Genomic DNA, 23,946 nt, shown 5'->3' on the forward strand with positions numbered 1-23,946 from the left:
AAAACTAACCATTTCCAGTTACCTAGCCATTTCCAGCTACGGCCCATGACTGGCCTTTTCCATAGCACTGGTTTCAAGGTCTGCGGGTCTCATGAAGGAACGGGAGCTAAGCAGTGGCCAAAGAGGGCAATCCAGCTGGCAAAGGAGCCTGACTCTTCCCTGGGGCCATCTCAGCTACCCTGCATGGTGGTGCAGGCAGCAGGAACAGCAAGAAACTTGCCCATTTCAAGTCTCAGCAGCTGCAGACCTCCCTAGACACCACCAGACTGGGAAATCCTGCAAAAAGCTGCCAGCAAGGACTGAGACAAAACTCGTGGCCGAGACAGAAACTAACGGCAAAGGGAAGTACAGGAGAGACGGGTGGGAAGCTAAACTTCATTGCTAGAAAGGCAGCCCAGGCACCTATGACAGCTTCCTTTGAAATACTTCTAGTTTCATACCCATGATGAGCTGGGATGTGGTGAGCTGCAGGGATCCAGCTGCACTGACTTAAAACCGGTATTAAAAAAAAAAAAAAAAAAAGGAGACTTTAAAGGCACAGAGACCTGGGGCTCAAGGGAACAACTTCTACACAAAAGTTGTAGAAATTGCACCTAAAATACTGCACCTAAATCTGAGCCAATCTAGCACTGGCACAGGAAAGAAATGTTGTTTAGTGGTAGGACAGCAATGACAGGAACTTCTGGGCAGAAATCCCAAAAGAGAATTCCTGATATCAAAAGAATATTAGATTATATAGGGTTGATATGAAGCCACGGTGGACAAAAATAAAACCTAGACATCCCTACACCTTATAAACAGCAGAAAAAAAAAAAAATCTGTCCGAGGAAGAGAACATTAATGGGACACAGGGGAACAGGGAAAGAACAAGGTAGCAAAGAGCCCAGATCAGAATAGAAAGGGCGAGTTGGCACTAAACCCGCGTAATTCAGTATCCTCCGGCAGGACAAACCACGGGGTGCAGCGTAACCCACGTGTCAGTATTTGTGTGGATACAAATCCCAAATCACATAATTTACAGAAGGAATTTTTACTTCTGGTTGCTTTCGGCTCAGGAAAGGACTGGACGCACGCAGCTGCCTTGGTGTCTTTGATCTGGACCACCTAATTAAAAACGACCATCGAGGAGCTCCTGGTGGGAAGGGAGGGGAATATGACAGTAGAGAAGCAATTTGTTGCTGTCTTTGAGATTGCTCTCCCGAATGGTCGCAGCCTGCAACAGCAGACTACAACTGAGCCGCGAAAATACTTTCTTAATATAATTAACAGGTCAAGAGGTTTCAGCAAAGAGACTACTCTTACGCTGTTGTTTGGCTTTCAGCACGACACAGATGGTAGAAACCTCATCTTGTAAATCCTTTGCGGAGCCGAGCCGCAGCTAGCGCAGGAAGAAATTTAAAGAAGATAAATGAAATATAGCTAATTAAAAGACACCCGCATCTGGACTGCTGTGAAGAAAGACACTGAGAAACTGGACAGAACCCAGCACAAGGCCACGAAGGCGGTGAGGAGCCTGGAGCACAGCAGGGACGGGGGAAGCTGGGTTTGTTCAGCTTGGAGAAAAGATGCTTAAGGAGGGGTTTAACAGCTCTCTGAGCCTACCTCGAGGGGGACCGGGGGTTTTAGAGCCACCTTCTTCTTTGTGGGACACAGCAAAAGGACAAGAGGCAACAGGCGTAACTGGCAGCAAGGGAAATTCTGATCAGGTATCAGGAAAAACTGCACACGCACTCCCCCGCAAGGGAGGTTCAGCAATTGCCACAGGTCCCCAGGGAGCCTGGGGAATCTCCGCTGGTGGAGGTGGTGAGGGCTCACCTGGACGAGGCCCTGAGCAACCTGACCTCACTTTGGGGTTAGCTCTGCTGTGAGCAGGGGCTTGGACTCGGCGATCCAGAGATAAAACGGTAGTCGAAGGAAGGGTAGAGGAAGAGGTTACGCGTGGAGCTCCTTTTCCCCCCGTCCTCCCTGAGCCTCTATTTGCAGCTACCGGTAGCATCAACCCTCAAATCCATAACAAATTTAGCATCCTCTGGCAAGGAGTTCCACTGCTCAGCTACGGAAACACCCCCTCCTTTGGCTTGCTTATAACCTGCTCCCTGCCTCATTTTTATTGACATCTGGTTGTCGTAAAGAAAGAAAAAAAAAAAATCAACGACTGATTCCTATTCACCCCCTCCCAGCTGCTCACGATACGGACCCGTAACGTCCGTATCCTTCCTCAGCTCTTTGCCAGGCCGAAGACTCCAGCCCCGTTTAGGCGTTCCTCCTACCGAGCTTTTCTACACCTCCGATCACCTTTGCTGTCCCTCTCCGAGTTGTTTCCAACTCTGCTGTATTGTTTCGAAGGTGAGGGTGAAGGGTGGCACAGAGCTGCAGCGGTCAAGATGCTGGTGAGACATGGACATATATATATGCACACACACATATATATATATATAGACTGAGTGATGACTTCTGCTATTTGTTCACCACAACCAAGCATTACACTAACAATTGCATTAACTTATATATGATCACAGTCTTCCTCCAGAGAGGTTGCGATGAGTTCACTGTTCCTTGGTTTACACGTAAATTTTGAAGTCCTTTTTCTCCATGAACATCGTTTTACATACGCCTACATTTATATTTCAGCGGCTGTTCTGTTGCCCACTCATTCACTATCGTAAGGTCCTTCTGCAATTACTTCACGGTCAGCTCCCACCCTATTATCCTGAATAACTCTCTACCGGCAGCCGATTTTCTCACCTCACCATACAAGCCCGATTTCCAGGCCATTTGGGAACACGCTGAACAGCACATATTTCAAGTTAGGCCCCCGTGACCTCATCGCTGACAACTTCCCTTTGCTGTAAAAACTGGATGTTTATAACCACCTTCCGCTTCCTATTTTTGACTAATTCTTTACTCAAGAAAAATATCGTCTTCTTTCTTATGTCATGACTTTATATTTAAAGACTTTAATGAGAAAATCTTGTAAAATCATTTTTTTTTTTTTTAGAAATCCAAGGAAACTGTACCAGCCAGACCTGCCTTGTCCACGAGCTTGCTAAGTCCCTCAAAAAACTCATTTTGAGCTTGCTAAGTCCCTCAAAAAACTCATTTTACGAGACGGGATTTGCCTTTACAAAAGCAGGCGCTGACTCTTTCTTCAGTATCACGCTCATTGCTTTCTGTTATTCTCTTTACCCTCTCGCCCAGACATCGACTTCATCGTTCTGCGCTTCCCTCGCATTTGGGGGGATCTCATTGGGAGCCCTTTTTGAGAATCAGCGCTCGTTACTTCGAATTCTCAGCGCCGAGATGACTTTAGACAGGAGGTTTTGCTGTTCGGCACAGAGCTGCATCGTAGTTCAGCCGTTAGTGCGGAGCGAAGGCCACCTGGGCTTGGGGAACGGGCAGATGGACCATCTTCCCGTGGCTTGCCCAAGCTCTCTGTCAGGCCACGGGACCCCAGGACAGTGCCGGCCCATCGAGGCTGCCCAGATCCTTACCACAGAGTAACGCTACTGCGAATCCCATTTCCTTCTACCGCAGCGCCCAGAGCAGAGCAGCCGTTTGGACTGACCGTGAAGGTTTTACATCCTGCTGTTCCATAAAGGGCTAGGAAGACCGTAGCGCATCAAGAAATAAGCAGGACTTAGAAGGTCAGCCACCCGACCTCTCTCTGAACAAAAACACGGAGAGATGCTGCAGCTGCGGGGCTGGCAGAGTAACCGCAGCGGGCCGAGCATCGCAAACCCCGCTCGCTCTTCATCAAAGCGAGAAGGAGCAACGGTAACAGCAGCGACAACCCAAACCGCCGTGAACTCCAGTCCTCCGGCTATCCCGTAGCTCCTATTAGAAGGTGAGTTTTTCCCCTTCTGTGCCCAATTCCTACTGCCAGTATTTTTCGTTTTCTCACCAGCAACTCCTGTTTTCTTCCCCTTCGCAGCACTCACCCACGGGATGGCATCAGGATCTCCACTCTCAGATCCCCGCTGATGGGGGACTGACAGCAGCTGGTGGAGGAAGCGCCACAGCCCTTAACCAGGGGGGTCCTACTAAAGAAAATAAAGCGATATTGGACTTATCAAGACGGTATCTGGAGACGGACTTGGGAGGGAGATCAAGGACCTTGACAGAGGAGGGGTGGACTCGCACCCTCCTGCTCATGGCGGTGAGCGCCATGGCTGGCAGCGCTCGGGGGCTGCGGCACCTCCCGTGACTCACCTGCCTCTGATCCGCACAGGCACGGTCCCGAACTCCGCCTGTTCCCAGGCAGACTAAAGAAGAAGGTAGCTCCAGGTCAGGCAAACCACAGGCCTCAAGCAGAGTACTTAATTTTCACTGTTTGCAAAGCACTTCCTGGGCTGTGGTTAATGAATAATTAGAGGGGTGGGGGAAGGCCAAGGCCAAGCTGGGAGAGGTGGATGGAGACGGAAGGGACTGACAGCTCTTCCTGCCTCCTATCCACTAAGCTCACGCCCTCGCTGGCTTCGCTCCTGCCTGCTTCCTAACCGAAAGGCACAGAAGGCAAAAGCGGCCGCAGCTCCCGCGCACCTGGCTGGCAGCTCCCCGCTCTCCCTGGCCTGGCTTCTTCCCCGCCCCGTCGCCCTCCCCTAAGACCTCAACGCTTCCAAGGGCAACAGGGGCGCAGGCCAGGGGGCTGCAAGCTGCCGGCCCTGCCTTTGAATCAAGCTGGAGACACAAAACGTCACGCCGCTCCGCTAAGTTTGTCTCTCTTCGGTCCTGGAAGGCGCGAGATACAGTTTGACATCGTTTCTGTTGTTCTAATCCAGGCTGCAGCCAAACGGGGCAAGCCCAGCCCCGCTGCACCTCTCCGCTGCCGTCTTCGTTAGGGCTGGCGCGCTCGATCGCGCGTTCGGCCGGAAAACAACGCAGCCACAGGCACCGGGGGTAGGAGCGAGTTACCTGCACCCACCCTGCTGGGGACGGGGCTCTCAGCGGCATTTATGGCACTTGCTGAACAGCACCAGATTGCATTTAGGGACACATTACCTAGTACATTTCAAATAGCACGCTTGTAAGCGCTTGCTCTTAGACAGGGCTTAGCACCTCTGAAATGTTAAAAAAAAAAAAAAAATCACTTTGATATCAAGTCCTAAGGTTTCACGCCGAGGCTTGTATAAGCAATTACCTTTTTGCAGAACTTGGTACGTGCCGGGCCCCTCAAAGCACTAGCACGGGTTTCATCGAGAGCGAGGTAGGCACTGCTGTAACTGCCTCTGTACCGGGGAGAAGCACCTGTGCCTGAGGAGCACCGCCGAGCTTACGTTCATCCATAAAGCAAGGGCATTTTCAAGACACTTTTTATTCACGAGCAGACACATAAGCATGCACAAAGCATCCTGTTCCTTTCCGGTCAGCGACTCCCTTGTTCAAGCGCTCCATTCCTGGGGCTGACAGGACCAGCGCCTTGGGAGGACAGCCCCGGCCAGGGCACCGCGGCCCAGCGGGCTCCACGGTCTCAGGAGGCTGCAACTCCGCCGGTCCCGGCCCCGTGTGGCGGCAGCGTCATGGGCGGCAGAAACATGGCCTTGAGCTTGCCCGACATGCTGGCGATCTCTGGATCCTGCGACTCATAGGACTTGATCAGCCGGGCGAACTTCAGGACCCCTGCAAGGAAAGAGATGGGAAGGAGGCACCCGCCCCACCGCCGCCGCCTCGGCGGGCCCGGAGCTCCCCACCCGGCGGGGAACAACCCACCTTCGCCATCGTTGCTGAAGCCGTAGGCTTTGATCACGTCCTGCTGGATCTGGGTGGCCACGGGCAGGAGGAACTGCAGCATCTTGCCCATGTCGTTGCAGGCGTTATCCCGAGCCTCCTCCATGCGCTGCGCGTTCTCGGGGGCCCCGAAGGCCTTGATCACCTCCGCCAGCACCGCTACGGGAGAGGGACACATGGCTGCCGGCCTGCCCGCGCACCGGAGCCCCTCACCCGCCGCCCGCCCCCGCTCACCCTTCGCCTGCTCCGCGCTCAGCGGCACCGCGGGGGCCTGCGCCGCCGCCATGGAGCCCGGCGGCGCTGCCGCCACTGCCCCCTCACGACAGCGGCGTACGCATGCGCAGCCCCGCCCCTGGCTACCATTAGACCGCTGGTGGGTGTGGCTTCCCGCGCGGCGGGAAACCTACTGGACAAATACTAAAAGAGCTGAAATCACTGCCGCAATAACGGCCCGCGGCGGGCCCCACCCGCGCCGACCCGCCCCGAGGTGAGGGCGAGGGCTGCTCACCCCTCGGATCCCCTCACGCGTGGGCTCCCGGCCGTGCGCCCCAGCGGTTCACCCCACCCCGCCTCGGCAGCGCCGGTTCGCCGCCGCAAAGCCCGGCCCTACCCCGCCGCTTCGGCCGTATGCAGATCAGCCGCTTGCCATTGGTGCAGCGGCGCGCGGGCCCCGCCCCTCGGTGGCTGTGGCGAGGCGGGGGGGCGCTGGGGCTGCCGGGAGCGGGCGGAGCGGGGCCGGGCCCCGCCGGGCGCCCCTCAGCCGGGGACGGGGCCTCCACCCCGGGCAGGGGCTTCCACCCCGGGCCGGGGCCTCGCAGGCCGCTTCCCCCGCCGGCGGGGCCCTCGCAGGCCGCTTCCCCGGCCGTACGGGCCCGCTCGCCGGCTCCTCCGCGGCGTTTCCTCAGGCGGTGCCCGCCGGCTCCCCGGCCCTTCCGAGCGGCCCCGGTTCTCAACGCCCCCCCCCGCCCGCTCGCCGCGGCCCCACACGGCCAAATCCCCTCCTGGCCCCGGTTAAAAATGAACACACCGAAGTCTTGTTTCTGGAAGGGTTTTTTTTTTGTTTGTTTGTTTGTTTTTTCTTAAGAGTTTCATATATATATTTATATATATAAATTATTAGAATGTGTGTTGGGGCTTGGGAGTGCGTGGGGAACTTCGTTTGGGTGTTGTTTTTTTTCTTTTTTTTTTTTTTTTCCCCCATAGCTGGGTTGTTGGTTGGTTTTCATTTAATGGTTAAGTAAATATATAATATGGGGACCAATCGAGAGATACAACTGTGAAATCGGACACGCACGCGGGGTGGGGTGGGGGGGCAAGGGAGTCACAAGTTGCTACATAAAACTGCCACGTCTAATAGGATGTGCATGAGTTAAAAGTACATCGATCGGAATGGGCGAGGGGAAAGGGGCAGCTGCCAGCTTGAAGACAGTCAGCGGGACGCAGGACGCTCGGCCGCATCGGCTCTCCCCGCGGGGCTCAAAGGGGTCAACGGCAGCCTTGCAAAGGATCTCCCGGCGCTTGGCACCTCGCGGCCGTGCCCCGTTCCCCGCCTCGGCCGCGGGGAAAGGACGGCCACCGTCTTGCAAACCAGTCTTGCCGGTGCTTTGCACCCCGACGGCTGGGACCCGTCCTTCTGCAGGCAGGAGCGGCCGCTTTTTTGAAGGGGTCCCGTCACGCTTCGGTTGCATCCGAAGGGATGGCGGAGAATGGGAAGCCACTCCGGCTAATCTGAAAAAGTTCCACGTTGCTTTTCCGTAGCGCTAAGCAGTATCTTACACCTAAAGAGGGGTGGGGGGCGAGGAGGCATCTTGAAAAAAAGGCTCTGTTGGAATTTTGAGTTACTTCTTGGCCGCACCTCCTCCTCGCAGAAGCAAAAAAGGCAGCAGCATCCTGTACGTTCAGTCCCGTAACGCTCTGCACTTTTTATTCAATCCAACCGTTCCCCCCCAAAAAACAAAGGATGGAGCTGCTGCCATCCTGAATTCACATCAGTCTTTTGTCTTTTTGAGCTCTGCAATGCTGATTCTGGCTTCCTCAGAGCTCCGCCGAAATCACGTACCGATCGTTTCGTGTCCGTTAGTGGCGTTTCAGTCCCTCCCCATTTTCTCTCCTCCGCTTTCTGCTCCCAGGATGCCATCCTGCACTTTTTGTCCCATCTTCTCCTGCGCTCTCCTGCGTGGTGGGATCAGGATGTGTCACTCTGCAGCTTCCCCTCCCCCAGGATTTGGTTGATTGATTGCTCCTCTTGAGAGAAAGACATGATGATGTCACGTTGACAGTAGAAGTCCATTTAAAGGGGTTTGTCGCTTTCTTTCTTCAGGTGGCTAGGATAAAGAAGAGGAACAAGGTGATTTTGTGAGAGAAAAAGGCAATTTTGTCTTTTGTTAGTCTAGCTGGCTGGGAAAGTTTTGCAAATCCTTGAAGTAGGAGATGCTGTCGATAAAGGTACGACATCGCACCTCCCTCCGTCCCAACGTGCTTCCCCACGCGCTTGTGAAAGCTGAGCTGAGACCCCACGGGAGATTAGCCGCCGAACAGCCACTTGCCAAGAATGACCTTCCCGGTGGCCACCCCACAGCTGCGCCCCAGTGGCATGGCACCCCCGCTCCCAGGGCCGAGTCACCCGTTTTAGGGGCAACGCTTCCCCGTCCCCACCGTCCCTGCCGCCCCCAGGCCGGGCCTGGAGGCGTATTTGTGAGGGCAGAGCGGTCTGCTCGCCCCCGCGGCGCGGAGAGAGCGGCTCCGTGCACCTGTAGTAATCCTCCTGCGTCGGGAGCGGCACGCCGTGCAGAGGGTGATGGGCGTGAAGCCACTGCTGCTGTTCCAGCGCCAGGCGCTGCAGCTCAGCTGACTGCGCGTGCATGGCCTGGAGCTGATGTGCTGCCGACATGGGCGCGGAGAGAGAGCCCGGCAGGTCCCTGTAGGGTGCAGCTGCGGCCAAAGACGAAGCAGAGAATAAACAAGTGAACGTAACGGCTCCGTCCTCCCCCATGGCCCCAGAGCTCAGTCAAGACTCTACCGCACTTCATTCCCAGCCCTGCCCTTGCTCATCCCCCGACAGCGTAGGCCTCTCCTACGCCACGCCAGAGCTCTGTTTAACAGACCTCAGTTTGGTCCGGTCCCCCCTCGTCACCGCCCTGCCCCTTGGAGCGCTGCTGATGCTCTTTAGAGGAGACCAGAGGTCCCTGCGAGCGCCCTTACCGAAAAGCTGGTGGCGCAGCACTTCGTTCTCATGTAGAGGGTGAGGCAGGAGAGGGTTGGGGATGGTTCCAGCTGGGTATGGTATCCGGGTGAGGTGCGATCCCGAGGCGAGCGGATCGATAAGAGGGTGAACAGAGGCTGAGGCTGGGAAGAAAAAGATACCGCAAGATAATTGTCCCGTGCTTTGTAAGAGGTAACGCGGAGAAAGGCGCAAGGCACAACGCAACAGACGCGGAGAGGGTCGGTGTGTTAGGGATGGGATGATTTCAAGGCTAGACGACGCAGTACCACGTCCTTCCGACTCTTGCTCTTTTTGCCTGCCGTGAATTTCGCGTGAACCAGTCTGGCGTAGCTCTGTCCCTACACTCCTCAGGGAGAAGAACTGCTCCTCAAAGTCGGTTCTGCACGGACCGGCTCTGCAATCGCGTCTGTAGCCAGTATCGTGCCTATCTGCCACCCTGGCTGTGCGTACTCCTATTGGGTGCTTCCATTGCCAGGTCTCATCCAGCACAGGCGCTCAGTGCCAGGCACTCGAGTTTGCAAGTACTACCTAAGGCTGAAATGCAAGGTACTGTTTATATGAAAACTGCTCTTTCCAGTGTTTCGGACTGACTGCCAGAGTGCTGGCTGGAGGCGGGGAATGGACGTTCCCCCAGAGCGTGGGGAATGGACGTTCGCTTGTACCCGACGCCATCTCTGAGTTGTTGTGGCTGCTCAGAGTGGGTGTCTGTGACTGCCACCAGATCCCACCGACCGCTCACCTGAGCGGGGACAGCACTTTTTTCCTATCGTACTGTAGTTTGGGCTTTGCTTCCCTGAGATTTTCATCCCTACGCTTCTTTTTACTTTGCTTTCCTGTAGGATGTGGAGATGGAAGGGACCACCACTCAGTTCTGAAGGACAGCAGCCTCCAGTTCCTTACAATTAACCATCTTCTCTCCCGCCCCATCCCACCACCTGCAGCAAGAGCCGTAGGAGCAAACTAGAGAACCAACATTTCGTTAGTCCTAAGGATACTGTCGTTAGCAGGGCTCCCGCTCCCTCTGCAGACCGCAGCGTGAGGGATGAGGTCCACACACCACCACCCTGGTAGCCAGCGGGACCCCAGCACTCCTGTTGCATCCCCAGAAATCCTGAACTAAAGGTGCAAACAACGCTGCCCGCCACTAAGCAGCAAACTCACAGACGCCCCGATACTTGCAACAGACGTCAGCGTCTTTGGCGGGGCGGGAGGGCAAGGCTCAATGACCATGATGTTGACCTCTTCTGGCTGAAGAGGTGGCTCTGGGACCCCAAAGTCCAGTCTCGGCAGCTTTTGGGCTTCCCCAGGGCCAGAAGGAGGGAGCGCAAGGAGGGGAGAGCAGGGCTTTGTGCAGGGCACCACCACCACGGGGTCCTTACCTGCATGTATGGCATCCTGCTGGTGGAGGTGGAGGTGGGAGTGGATGTGGGAATGCTGATGATGGTGAGGTGTCACGTTGAGCATCTGCAGCCGGGCCAGAGGGTCATTGCTGAGAGCAGCCACCCGCTCGGCGTGCTGGCGCTCAGCTGCCAAGCGCTCGGCGTAGGACATGTCGGGACGAAGGGTCGGGCCGGCTGCCAGCGCCAGCCTCTCCCGCTCCAAGTGGCCCAGCCCTGGATGGAAGGGAAAAGCGGGATGAAGGCCGGGGGCCGTCTGCAGACTCAGCCCGCCGTGGCGTGGGAATGGATCCATGGCAGCAGCTGGCACAGCGTGGAGCTGCTCCAACTCGGCTGGCTTGACTTCAAAGCCGGGCTTGAGACGTTCACGCAGGTCCCGGTCCCTCAGATCTCGTTCGCGGGCTTCCCGCTCCCTCAGCTCTCGCTCCCGCGTTGCTGGATCACTGCTGTAGATGGCCGGCACGTTGTACCCCAGCAAGCCCGGGTCGACCGCACCCAGCGGCACGTAGAAAGGGTGGTTGCGGTTGCTGGGGGACATGACGTGGGGCCGTGCGTATTCGCTGAGGGTGCGCAGAGCTGGGGTGTCGGGGCCCAGGTACGGGGGAACAGTCGCTACAGCACTGCCCTGCTCGAAGGAGGGGCGGTGGGGAACCGGCCCGAGGGACGAGCACTCAACCGGCCGGCCCTCCTGGGCCATCTTCTGCAAGAGAGCAGAGAGACCAGCATCAGGGTCCCAGCAGGGCGCGGCTGAGGGGGTCCTCAAGCATCTGCCCTGGCTGCGCTGTGGCACTGGGACCCCCAGACCTACCACGCTCCTCTCCATCTCCCGCTCCTTCTCCCGCTCCTTCTCACGCTCCCGTTCCCGTTCCCGCTCCTTCTCTTCCCGCGCCTTCTGCTCAGCCTCTCGCCGCACTTTCTCCACCAAGTCTGCCCTTTTCTTGGCCAGCTTGGAGCCGTCCAGGGGCACAAAGTACAGGTCCGTGCGGGAGCAGGAGTTGAAGCCGCGGTCCAGGTGTTTGTTGAATCTGGGGGCGAGAGGTGAAGCCTGTCAGCGCAGAAGGGGCTGGAGGGCAGGGATGGGGACGGGGACAGGGACGGGGACGGGGACAGGGACGGGGACGGGGACACTGTGGGAAAGGAAAGAGCATCATGGAAAAGGCAAAAGAGCGCAGCTGCACCCCACGCTCAGGGTGACCTCCCCTTCCCTGCCCCATATGTCCCTCCCCAGCCTGGGGACACCCCCGAAATCCCCCCACAGCCACCCCTCACCTGGCTGACTGGCTGGCGTGGCTCGGCACGTCCACCACCTTGGGGGGCGGCGAGGGGCTGCGAGCAGGCGGCACGGGGCTCTCGGGGGGTTCGTACTCCTCCGACGGCTCCTGCTTGATCTGCGCGGCGCTGAGAGGGAGCGGGGGCGGTGGGGGGGCCGGGGCGGCCATGCTCCCTGGTAGGGGTGGTGGGGCAGAGGGGGCGGGCGAGGGGGCTTTGTAGCCCCCTGCCACGGGGGAAGATGCCACCCGGTAACCAGGAGGGGTGGCTGCCCGGAAAGGGGCAGCAGAGGAAGCGGGGGGCGAGCCCGGCTTGTAGGGGGCTGGGGGCTGGAAGGTGGGGACAGGGGAGGCCGCCCGCTTCCCGTAGGGAGCCACGGCCGAGGCGGGTACCGGGGGTGAGATGGTCTTGTAGGGGGCCGCGGAGGGGGAGGCCATGGTGGCAATGACGGTGGAGAGGGTGGTGGCGGCAGAGGTGACCGGAGGGCCGGCCCCATGGGCAGGGGACGGGGGCGGCGGCGGGGGGAAGGTGTAGGTGGCAGGACTCTGCCCCGGGGGGTGAGCGCACATGCTGGGGTAGCTTCCCTGGGAAGAGGCGGCAGAGGAGGACGAGGAGGAAGAAGAGGAGGAGGAGGAGGAGGAGGAGGAGGAGGAGGAAGAGGGGGCTGCGGCGGCAGCTGAGGGAGCCTGGCTGTAAGCGGCCTGGCTGTGGGGAGGGTAGAGGCGCAGCCCGTAGGTGGCATGGGAAGGGTGATGGCTGTTTGACTCCAGGCCGTGGGGGTAACCCCCGGGGGGCTGGGGGGGAGCTGTGGCTGCCGGCGAGACCCCCCCGCCGCTCCCGTGGCCGTGGTGGTGCTGCTGGGGCGGCTGCTGGTGATGGGGGGGCTGGCCGGGGAAGGGGGCTGCGGGGTGGGAGCCAGCGTTGCCCAAGGGGCGACTGTAGGGGGGTGGCCCCTGGCTCCAGACGGGCTGGGAGGGCAGGGAGGGCTGGGTGTACTTGGGGGGCTGGCTGGAGACGGAGAGGCCGCTGGGAGGGGGGAATGAGTGGCCGTAGGAGGCACTGTAACTGGGCAAGGGCTGGGCTGGGGAGGGCTGGGGGTACTGGGCCGAGGAGCTGGAGGGTGGCAGCGGCGGCGGGGCGTAGGGGTAGCGGGAGGGGGCCAGGGCCGGTGCCTTGTCCTGCCCCATCCCGTGGGGTGAAGGAAGATGGCCGCTCAGGGCCTGCCCCACCATCCCCGGGGAGCTGGAGGCGGCCACCGGGTTGTTGAGCGGGCGCAGGGCTGGAGGGGGAGGCAGATTGGCGGAGACGTGGGGGAAGGAAGGGGCCGAAGCCGGCGGGGCGGCCGGAGGGTTGGCTGGGGGCGTCTTTTGAGGGGGCAGCCCCCCGACCACCGACGCCAGCGAGATGGGGGTGGTGGGCGGCGGATTGTGCTTGGCGCTGAGGGCCTGCTCGCGACCCCCTGGTGCTGAGAGCCCCCCAACTCCACCGGCAATTTTGGCCCCAACCTGGACCACGTTGGCCGTAGGGTAAAGAGGAGCATGGGCGGAGGAGGAGGAGGAAGAGGATGAAGAGGAGGAGGAGGAAGAGGGAGCAGAAGGGGCAGCAACAGCAGAGGAGGAGGAGGCGGGTGTCTGCGGGGCTTGAGCCTGGAAAATGCGGGAGGCCTGGCCCTCCAGCTGGGAGTGGTAGCTCCCTGCGGGGGGTCCCTGGGGGTGCACCTCGCCCGGGAGCCCAAAGCTGGGCTCGGGTGGACGGGCCAGGCTGTCGGGAGGGGGAGCTACCGGCGGGCTCTGGGGGAAGAGCGGAGGGTGGTGGTAGGAGTGAGAGGGCCCCTGGGACAGCACCGAGGAGGAGTCGGAGTCATTCTCCACGCTGCCGGGGCTGTAGACGCTGGGTGAAGTGCTCCTGTTATCCTGGTCAATGTCCCGTGGGTCGCTGCTCATCTCATCGTTGAAGCTGTGGCCGTCAAGGCTGTCAACATCGGATGGGGATGGAGGGCAGGGCAACTCCTGAAGTAGGACAAAGAAGAGAGACATTATGTGGCCTCCCAGACCATGCACAATACAAGTTCCCAGAGAACTTGCTTTCTGACCTTTCTCTGCCCGCACTAGAAAACCCCACAGAGGGAAGGAGACATTGTCTGGCAAGGTATAAATAACACCGGTCCTCCTGCCTCCCCTTGGAGCAACTTCAGTGCTCTCAGGTCCTTTGTGAGCATCACACGTTCAGGGAAGAGGTAACGACAAGCACCTTGGGTACAGACGCAGCGAGGGAGGGCAGGGAACTGTTGTGGACGAGGTTGAGATGGAATAGATACGAAAGGTTCTACCACCATCACCACCGGCGATGGGCCGTCAGCCGGGGTACGGTTCAGTGCTACCACCAGGTAGCACGGAGTAGCACGCACCACAGCACGTCCAGCACAGCCCAGCACAGCCCCCAGACCCAGAATCTCTCTTCTTGTCCCTGCAGGGCTCTCCCTCGGTCAGGAGACCCCGCTCCCCTCCAGCCCCCCGCCCCAAGCGTTTCCTCCTCTGGCTGCCCCACTCCTTACCTCCCGATATCCCCCCTGATGATTCAACAGCTAGCATGGCCACGTAACAAGTACCACTCTTGAGCCTCGGGGCTTACAAGAGAGGCTAAACTGAAAAAGATCACTGTCGAGCTGAACAGAGTGTCCACGTGGAGAAATTACATAGGTGTAACCACAGTGGTTTCATTACAATGACCTCATAACGCGAGCAAATATCCCCGCGTTTGCAGGCCTTTAAGGCCGGTTCCCTCAACAGGCTAACGGGGAACTGAGAAGCGCAAGAACTGAGTCTTACTCCAACCATCCCAGCACTAATCCAGCCTGGTGCCGTTGGCATTTCAGAAAAGCCCTTGCCACAACTATGCAGAGCGTGTGCGTGAGCAGGTTTTGCACAGCCATCGCCCAGACCCCACCACGACTTAAGCACCTCCGTTTCACACTGCTCTGGGGGAGCAAAAGAGGCCGAGTCTAACCCGACCGGCAGCTGCGCGCGGAGCCAGGCTCTTGCCGCCGAGCCGGGAAAGGCAGGGCACGTGCCCAGCTCTGAGAGCGCAGCAGCACCCTGCAGACAAGGCAAAAGAGACGGAGAGCCTCCATCTGCTCAGTCGTCACTCCTGGTGGCGTTTTTGTAGCCAGGCGGACGCCATTTAGGTCGGAAGAGCTGCAGTGCGAAACCCAAGGTGCCAGGGCTCCCGAGCAGCGGGAACCTCAAGCCGGGTGGGCGAGAGCAGCACAGGTAGGGAACAGGAGACTCCTTTGCCCTGGACATGCCAGCAATCACAGCAGGGACAGCTCACCTCGGTTTTGGTTTTTTTGGGAGCGTTGGTGTCCTCCCCTTCGCTCTCTGAGATCTCTTCTGTTCGGCCCTGCTTGCTGCCCTTGGGGGTGCAGGATTCCTCCACCCGGCCTTTCTGCAAGGGAGAGGAGAACAGGGAGGTGGGAGGGTCATGGGGACACTTCCCACCCTGCCAGACCTTCACAGACCGCAGCAGGTGAGACACAGCCGCCACGGCGCGTGCGTTGCAGAGCTTAGCAGTGCAACACTGAGCCAGAACATGGCAAAAGTTAGCACTAAAAAGGGCTGGTGAGACTGAAGGCCAGCTCTTGGGAGACGATGGGAAGTGCAAGATGCTGAGGATGAGAAGAAAGAGGGATCCCACCCATTCCAGAGAGCTAACCCAGCAGGGGTTCCTCGGTGGATCCCTTCTGGTCTGCGTCCCTGGATCCCCAAACAGATCCTACCCGGTCTGGGCAGTCCTCGGGCACCCCACGCTCGCATACTAGCTTATACTACCTTTGTCGCTTGTCGGGATTTCTCAGCCTTGCCATCGCTGCTGGAGGTGCTGACGCCCCCGGGGGAAGCTCGACCCCGTGACCTGAGCTCCTCTCGGGGCCCTGGAGTCTCTTTCTTCCGTCCACTCCGCATTGACATCTAAGAGAGGGATCACTGGATCAGCCCTGCTTTGCATCTCCCTCCACTCCTGCCCTCTCCCCAGCCTCCCAAAGCCCCTGAACCCCTGGCACTCCACTACGCCAAGCTCATGGCCACAACCTTTGCTGTGAGCCCCAGTCCCAACCCACAGCTCCAGCTTGGCTCCGGTGTCCCACCCCCCCTCTCCCATCTCACGTACCGAGTCCTTGTTCTGTCGTGTCTTCATTCTTTTGGGTGTGGGACCCCCATTCTCCTTGGCCCGGTTTGATGAAAACATAAATTTTTATCGCTCTGCACCCCCCTTCGGCTGTTCCCGCGGAGGCGGAGACAGGCAAAAGCTGTTCTTCTGGAAGAGGGGCTTGCACCAGCAACGCAACAAGATCCCGGTGAATCCTGAAAGGCAGACAAGGAGATGAGAGGGGAGAAAGAGCGAGTGGGCTGCAGGACATCCTTTTGTGGTCTGCTATAGAAGTATGACAAAATTATTACTGCTTCCTTAATTATTACTTCCAGATGCAAGGATCTTTACCAAAAATTCAATAAACTTCCCCATCAGAAGGGGAAAAGATTTGGCCCCTGTCACATCTGATTTCCAGTTTCTTAGGCGTGATACCCACACGGCGCGAGGCAGGCGGTCCTCCAGTTTTTTGGAGGGAGCAGGGAGGGATGGTTATCAGTATGTTGACTGTCTTCTGGAATCATTTTAGTATTTCCATTTCCTTGTTTATTTGATCTTCAGAGAGACAGGGGAAAACAATAATGGGAAAGTGCTTTAAAAATGCTCCTAATGACAATTTTTCTGACTTCATAAGTTCCTCTTTGCACTTGTTGTCAGTGCAGTAAGTTACACTGCCCTTAACTGGCCACGTGCTGTCATCAGAGCACACGCACACGCGTACGTGCACCAGCACGTACGCAGAAAATGTGGCAAGTCTTGCTTGGGCTGTTCGGTATCCAAGGTACGCAAATAGGTGCGAGAAAATGCGCTTAGCTTTGATTTTGCGTGACGCAAACAGAATCAACTCTGTTTAGCTTGGAGTGCCTGCCTTCTCCATACGCTGGACTGCTTCTCGGGGTACCACCTAAGAGTCATGCCCAGAGATGCAGAGTACATCCTTACACTCTGCAGCAGCGGGAAGATTTCTGAGCTCCCTCTGAATAAATTCAAAGCTTTGCGCTACATCCAAAAGCACCGTAGATATTTAACACGCCGTTATGCCACACGGTTCCTAGTTTAGAGTACGAAAGCACCATGATTGTGTTAGCCTGGGAACTGGACTGAAGTGATGCTCAGGTGGCCAAGGCGGCCAATGGCATCCTGGCTTGTATCAGGAACAGTGTGGCCAGCAGGAGCAGAGCAGGGATGGTGCCCCTGTGCTGGGCACTGGTGAGGCCGCCCCTCGAGTGCTGTGCTCAGCGCTGGGCCCCGCACCCCAAGGCGGCCATGGAGGGGCTGGAGCGTGGCCAGAGCAGGGCAGCGAGGCTGGGGCAGGGGCTGGAGCACAAGGCTGGGGAGGAGCGGCTGGGGGAGCTGGGGGGGCTCAGCCTGGAGAAGAGGAGGCTGAGGGGAGCCCTCATCGCTCCCTGCAACGGCCTGAAAGGAGGCTGGAGCCGGGGAGGTCGGTGTCTGCTCCCCAGGAACAAGCGATGGGACGAGAGGGAACAGCCTCAAGCTGCGCCAGGGGAGATTTAGATTGGATATTAGGAAAAATTTCTTCACGGAGAGAGTGGTCAGGCCCTGGCCCAGGCTGCCCAGGGAAGTGGTGCAATCACAGTCCCTGGAAGCATTTAAAAAACGTGTGGATATGGTGCTGAGGGACACGGTTTAGAGGTGGACCTGGCAGTTGGGTTAACAGTTGGGCTCAATGATCTCAGAGGACCTTTCCAACCTTAACAATTCTATGATTCAGGGATGCTGCTCCTGAAGTTAGTTTGCTTGGCTCCATCCAGCTCAAGATCTTTTGCACTGCACTGTACTGCGCAGATGTAACCAAAAAGAGACTGTCCTTCCCCAGCCTGTCATTCCAGCTCCTGTACTCGGCCTCCAGAATGGACAATCTGCAAGACAAGGAAATGTGTCCTGTGGATGAGGCATCAGGAGAAAAGATCCACATCTCCTGGTTTTATTCTCTGATCTGGAAGCACAGGGAAGTTTTGTGAATAAGGATATTTGAGATTTGGGACTCCTAAAGGCCATCCCAGACCTGGAAAGATCAGCTTCCAGCCGGCCAGTGCAGGAGCAGTCTGGATGCGCTTTCATTTCTCTGAGAAGGGAGCTGAAACCAGGGATCAGAGCAAAGGCGCCAGCCAGGAGAACTCCTGGGCCTCCTGTGCAGCCCTGCTGCTGGACTGTGTGGCCCTGGGGCCGCTGCTTTCCACCGCCTCCATTTCCCTACCTCTGAAAGGGAGTAATGGCACTGGCCTGCCTCCTGTGGGGCTCCCCATCTTAGAGTCATAGAATCATTAAGGTTGGAAAAGACGCTTAAGATCATCGAGTCCAACCGTTAACCTATCACTGCCAAGTCCACCACTAAACCATGACCTCGAGCACCACGTCTGCCCTTCTTTTAAACACCTCCAGGGATGGAGACTCAGCCACTTCCCTGGGCAGCCTGTGCCAGTGCCTGATAGCCCTTTCGGTGACCAACGCTTAGAGAAACCCATCTGGAAGGTACTTGGGAAGAGCAGGGGATTGTTTGTTTTAATTTCATTAATATTTTATTTGGCCCTCATCATGAAAGCCACGGGGGACTCATCCAGCATTAATTCCCATACACAACAATTCATTAACTGAGACCTCTTCTTTAATAGAAAAATAGCTCAGGATGGTTTATAACTGACCTAATGGAGGCAGAGCACTCTCCTAATCCCTACCAGCTGACGTGGTTTACAGCCTTACACTTCTGTCATACTTTGGCCTTTGGTTGCTAATTCAGCCCGTTACACTGATGCGACTCTAGATAAGCATCTAGAATTAACATTTCCTACATGAAACAAACATTGTAAGTAAGGCGATCCTAATTTAACTCAACTTCAACACACGCCGTGTTGGCAACCTTCAAGTATTAGCTCAGCTCCGAACGCACGGAAGCAGCAACAGCACGTTACCCATACGTCACTGCTCTTCACGTTCAACGGGGATGCCACCCACACCTCCCACACCACAGAACCCAACGCCATAATGCAGCGCACAGGTCTCACTTCGGCTTTCCAGCAACCCTGTAAGGACAATTATGGTCTTCTCTCCAGAGAAGTAAGTCGGAGGAATAATACGCAGCCAACCACGTCCTGAAACTTCCCTTTTTAAAAGAAATACCAACTCGGTACTTAATGTCAACCGCTGAATACGCAGTACCAAAGAGAGCCAGAAACAAATAGGTATGTTTCAGCAGACATAATTAACCACTGGAGCAGAAGTTTCTATCACTTTGAGAGCAAAGACTTTTCTAAAATATATTAACAGAATTGACGTGCGCATTGTTAGGCTCAGTACAGCAACTGCTATGTCGGAGGCCAGATGAGAGGACCGCGACACCGCCTTCTAATTTTAACATCCATGAAATAAAAGCTTGCAATGTGAGCCTTGACAATTAACGAAGTTACACCTAACCCTTCCCGTCACCAAAGATCCCTGTAAATGTCTCTGAAGGGTTCTTAGGTCTCCGTAGGTTTGGAAAGGAAACAAGACGTTTGGCAGGGCTGTTGCCGACGGGATAACCTTTTCCTGGCCCTGTGAAGCCCTTTACAGGTTTGATTGAGTTACGAGGCATTGCAAATTGCTTTTTTCTGTTTGCATTTCATACAGCCCAGCCTGGCTTGGCTTACTGCCCAAACCCCTCCATATTCTCATGTAAGCCCTGGTGCAGTCTCCTGCGAGCAACGCACGCTCAACAGGCATCCCCACGTGGGATCCAAAATGGATCCTGCTCCTCCTCCTCCCCAGCTTCACGTAATTCTCCTTGCCAAAGGTGGACTGTCCTGCACAGGCAGCCAGGAGAGCACGGGTCCCAGCTCCTCTTCCGCTTGGGGTTGTTTAGTCTGGAGAAGAGGAGGCTGAGGGGAGCCCTCATCGCTCTCTGCAACGGCCTGAAAGGAGGCTGGAGCCGGGGGGGTCGGTCTCTTCTCCCCAGTAACAAGTGATGGGACGAGAGGGAACAGCCTCAAGCTGCGCCAGGGGAGATTTAGATTGGATATTAGGAAAAACTTCTTCACCGAAAGGGTGGTCAAGCATTGGAAGAGGCTGCCCAGGGAAGGGGTTGAGTCTCCACCCCTGGAGGTATTTAAAGAACGGATAGATGTGGTGCTCGAGGACATGGTATAGTGATGGACTTGGCAGTGCTGGGTTAACGGTTGGACTCGATGACCTTAAGGGTCTTTTCCAACCTTAACGATTCTATGATTCTATTGAAGGACACAGATAAGCTCTCTCCTTCCCAGGCTGTAGTGTGGAGCAACCCATCACGGATAACAAAACTGGAATCGAGTCCCTCTCAAATGAGATGCACTCAGGTTTTTTACCTATTTAAGTATAAATAGGTAAAAAGTATAAACCTTGGTCTCTCTTAGAAAGCTGGGTGAATGTTTGCCCTTGGCTCAGGATAACATTTACACATTGAGGGGCTGAGAAAATCAACTTTCCTAGATGGCAACGGAAGCGGAGGAAATGGGAATAGGACCAACTTGTCTGGGATGGTGTCTGGGGGCTTGGCCCCGGACTGTAAATGACAAATCTGTGCCCCAAAGGCTTGCACGTGCCGGGGCGGCACACACAGGTACACCCAGCACATGTCCCAACAGCAAGGCAGGCAATTTCCAGTGAGACAGGGGGGTCTGGGAGGTGCCTCCAAATCCACAGAGGGCTGAAGGGCTTTGTCACTTTGGCTGGCACTCAACGGCAGAGCAAGCTCCAGGATGGGCAGCCCGAGCATGGGGCTCCAGTCTGCTTGAGAAGGTTAAAAGCCAGCTAAGGTCCAGCTAGCCCTCCTTTTATTATCTGCTACTCCTGATCTTCTCCTGCTGCAACGTCCCAGTCATCTCAGGCGGATCCAGACCTGGTCCAAGCAGGAGGGGAGGTGCAGCAGGCAGAGCGTGACTGTGCTACGTGACACAGGAGTCCCCCCCGAGCCAGCTGCGATGCTTCGGGGGCGGAGGGGAACAGCACTGATGTAGCCTCCTCTCTCCACCGAGGCTCTGCTTACGCATCGCCTGGTAGACCATATACATAGTTGGAGGCACTGAGTGCAAAGATGTCAAGGTGCGCGGCTGGATCATTCAATCTCAAAGAAGAAATGAGTTAAAAACTCTGCCAGCCATCAGGACCACAAATGCTGCAAGAAGGGGCAATTTGACAGCATCTGTACTTTTAAATAAAATGGGACAGTGCCTGTTGTCTGGTCCTGGGGGCGACGCATTACACAGCAAAATTCTCTGACCCTCCAAAAGGGGACGGACACATCCAACCCAGCCACTGGCAATCGGCACGGTCCTGCGCTAACTCCTAAACCACGCTCGGGCATCGTCAGGGAGAGCACTCGTTGACCAAAGACCGTACAAAGCAACACCACGGTGATGGACAGCCAGCGCTGCGCACCGGTGTCGTTATTACAGACGTAGCCGGCGTTATTTGCCGCTAGATGCCAGTCCACGGAAAATAAGTTTGGAGTCAGCTCCCCCTTTAGTCTAAGTACAGATGTTCTGAAGTTCAAATCTCTTGTTTTCTTCAGCTGGGAGCTGTCGAAAGTACACCGTGACCGTTCCTTAAGTAATTTTTTGAAATGTAGGAACTACATCCAAAATCCTAGGTGAAATCAAAGGCATTTGGCTTGCAAAGGCAGGGATTTAGAAGTCAGAAGATGTGAGAATTAAACTGGGTCTGCTTCTCTGCAATTCATTAGCTCTGCGTTCCCATCCTGGTTTTTCTCTTCCCCCTTCTGCAAAGGGACGGGTTAGCACTGCACGGGACAGCTGCTTTCTAACACATCGCAGATGCTGGGAAGTGTCCTGCAAGTAAGATGGGATGATAACCAAGGGATCCCTCTTGACAGGCAAAGATCACTCAGAAGGGAGTGCCCACTGGAGCAGTATAGCCAGGGGACACGCACCGTGGGTGGGAAGTCAGAAGTCGGCATATTTATATATAACGCCCAGCGAACGACGGTCCCAGGGAATACATTTTTAATTCCCGTCTCCATTTCCCTCATTTATAAAACAAAAGGAAAATTCCCAGCAATTTAATCGGGGTTAACAACTGCGTCGTATCTTGAAAACACAAAGTTTCGTCCAAAATACTGCAATCGGACAACCTGAAGTAAAACATTTCCCAACGGCTACAGACCTGACTTCATGTTTGAACCCTGGTGTCTTTCTATAGGGCACGGTAGAGACAGGGAGGGAAGGAAAGGGAAGGGTGCTGGTTTTAGCGTTAGATAGCAATAAATTAATAGTTCAGGGTTCAGGCTGCACATCACAGTCTTATCATCAGTCTTTTGATTGAGCGTGACATTACTGTTAAAAAGGAAAATGATTGTGTGAGCAAAGAGATTAGGGTGCCAAAATGGTTGAATACCAAGATGACAGCGGGCAAACACTTGCGGCTAATATTATCTTGGGCGTGACTATTCCCACGACTTGCAAATTTTTTTTACTCGGTAAATATTGTTAAGAAGAAATATATTTACGTGACACCAAATGAAAGGTAGTTTTGAAACACAGGCATTTTTCTGTCTCCTACAAAATAATTACAACACTGGGTGGATGCAGGGGCTGTGAAGTCCGGCTGGAAGGCGGATTAATCAAGGAATAAGACTGTAGACCTGGACAAATAATCATACTCCAGTTAAAACTCTTGCCTACCCAGTGGATGAAGTTTAACTACATCCCTCCCCCAATACTAACGTGAAACTGGAGGATCCCCGAGGATTAAAATACTCACGAGCCCAGGCTGAAGGCAGCGAGCGTTGGCTAAAGCCTTCTCTGCCTGCTTGCCCTGCTCCCGTGGGCCGCTCCCGTGGGCCACTCCTGCGCCACTGCACGCACGCACCCCGTGATCGGAGCACGCACCTCCCCGTCCTCTGCAGCCCCCCAACACCGCGCGTGCGGCAGAAGCATCCGACCACCAGCAGCCGTCGGCCGCGAAGACTGGGGAGGCTTGGCAGCACGGTGTTACACAGCAAACTTAGAAATATCACGAAACAACCGTCTGCAACTGCAGTGAAAACTGCTGTTACTGCTCAGAAATCAAAATATACTAGTTCAGTATAAAACCAGTGACAGTTGCCAATATAAAATCAATTTACTCCTAGAAAATTACAAAAATTGATAATGTACTGGGATTTCATTGGATTCTTCTATCTTCAAAATATTGCGTAAAATGAGTCACTAAGAGATGTTTATGTCCGCTTTCCAAAACTTCATTCTGTACGGAAGGGCAAATTACACACTCTTTAATAGACAAGCTGAATGAACCCCTCTTGATTTACATCTACCCATGGATGTAAGGGAAGCCGAGGTTTGAGAGCACCTGAGGAACCTGAACATGCACGAGTCCATGGGACCCAACGAGATGCACCCCAGGGTCCTGAGGGAACTGGCTGATGTAGTTGCCAAGCCACTCTCCATCATATTTGAAAGTCGTGACAGTCAGATGAAGTCCCCAGTGACTGGAGAAGAGAGAATATTGCACCCGTTTTTAAAAAGGGTAATAAGGAGGACTCTGGCAACCACCAACTGGTCAGCCTCACCTCAGTGCCTGGTAACATCATAGAGCAGACCCTCCTGGAAGTTAGGTCAAAGCATATGGAAGACACAGGGAGGTGATTAGAGACAGCCAACATGGCTTCACCACAGGCAAATCATGCCTGACTGATCTAGTGGCCTTCTACGATGGAGTGACTGCATCAGTGGACAAGGGAAGAGCTACAGATATCATCTACCTGGACTTCTGTAAGGCCTTTGATATGGTCCCCCACAACATTCTTGCCACCAAATCGGAGAAGATATGGGCTTGATGGATAAGGAGTTGGCTGGATGGCCACATCCAAAGAGTTACAGTCAACGGCTCAACGTCCAAGTGGAAACCAGTAATGAGCGGTGTCCCTCAGGGGGCCATATTGGGACCAATACTATTTAATACCTTAATCGATGACATAGTGGGATTGAGTGCACTTTCAGCAAGCTAGCAGATGACACTGAGCTGAGCGGTGCAGCTGATATGCCTGGGGGAAGGGATGCCATCCAGAGGGACCTTGAGAGCAGTGGGCCAATATGAACCTCACCTCATGAAGTTCAACCAGGCCTAGTGCAAGATCCTGGGTTTTGCACCTGGGTCGGGGCAATCCCAGTATCAATACAGGCTGGGGAATGAAAGGAC

General features: G+C 55.6%; 2 protein-coding genes across 4 annotated transcripts in view; both read right to left on the reverse strand.

The window, feature by feature from the left end:
* Window positions 1-5,291: 5,291 nt before the first annotated feature.
* LOC309586787 (protein C10) lies at window positions 5,292-6,065 on the reverse strand. The gene is made up of 3 exons (XM_082304273.1): window positions 5,959-6,065; window positions 5,707-5,883; window positions 5,292-5,616 (listed from the first exon to the last, which is right to left on the reverse strand). Exons 1-3 carry the CDS (start codon window positions 6,008-6,010, stop codon window positions 5,468-5,470), a joined length of 378 nt encoding a protein of 125 aa, XP_082160399.1. The 5' UTR covers window positions 6,011-6,065; the 3' UTR covers window positions 5,292-5,467.
* A 746-nt stretch (window positions 6,066-6,811) lies between these two features.
* ATN1 (atrophin 1) overlaps window positions 6,812-23,946 on the reverse strand; it is a 28,210-nt gene continuing 11,075 nt past the window's right edge. For 2 of the 3 annotated variants that reach the window (XM_082303896.1, XM_082303895.1), the window contains exons 2-10: window positions 15,778-15,971; window positions 15,441-15,578; window positions 14,944-15,057; window positions 11,614-13,622; window positions 11,153-11,369; window positions 10,327-11,044; window positions 8,926-9,069; window positions 8,475-8,655; window positions 6,812-8,048 (exon numbers count right to left, since the gene is read on the reverse strand). In XM_082303896.1, the coding sequence (XP_082160022.1) occupies window positions 8,015-8,048; window positions 8,475-8,655; window positions 8,926-9,069; window positions 10,327-11,044; window positions 11,153-11,369; window positions 11,614-13,622; window positions 14,944-15,057; window positions 15,441-15,578; window positions 15,778-15,855 (3,633 nt within the window). In that variant the 5' untranslated portion in view covers window positions 15,856-15,971 and the 3' untranslated portion in view covers window positions 6,812-8,014. Of the gene's footprint in view, window positions 8,049-8,474; window positions 8,656-8,925; window positions 9,070-10,326; window positions 11,045-11,152; window positions 11,370-11,613; window positions 13,623-14,943; window positions 15,058-15,440; window positions 15,579-15,777; window positions 15,972-23,946 lie in introns of those variants that run through there. The other variant, XM_082303897.1, reaches the window with a different exon arrangement.

This window comes from Platalea leucorodia (genome assembly GCF_965183815.1).
Source record: "Platalea leucorodia genome assembly, chromosome: 2".
In the NCBI taxonomy this organism is placed as follows: Eukaryota; Metazoa; Chordata; class Aves; order Pelecaniformes; family Threskiornithidae; genus Platalea; species Platalea leucorodia.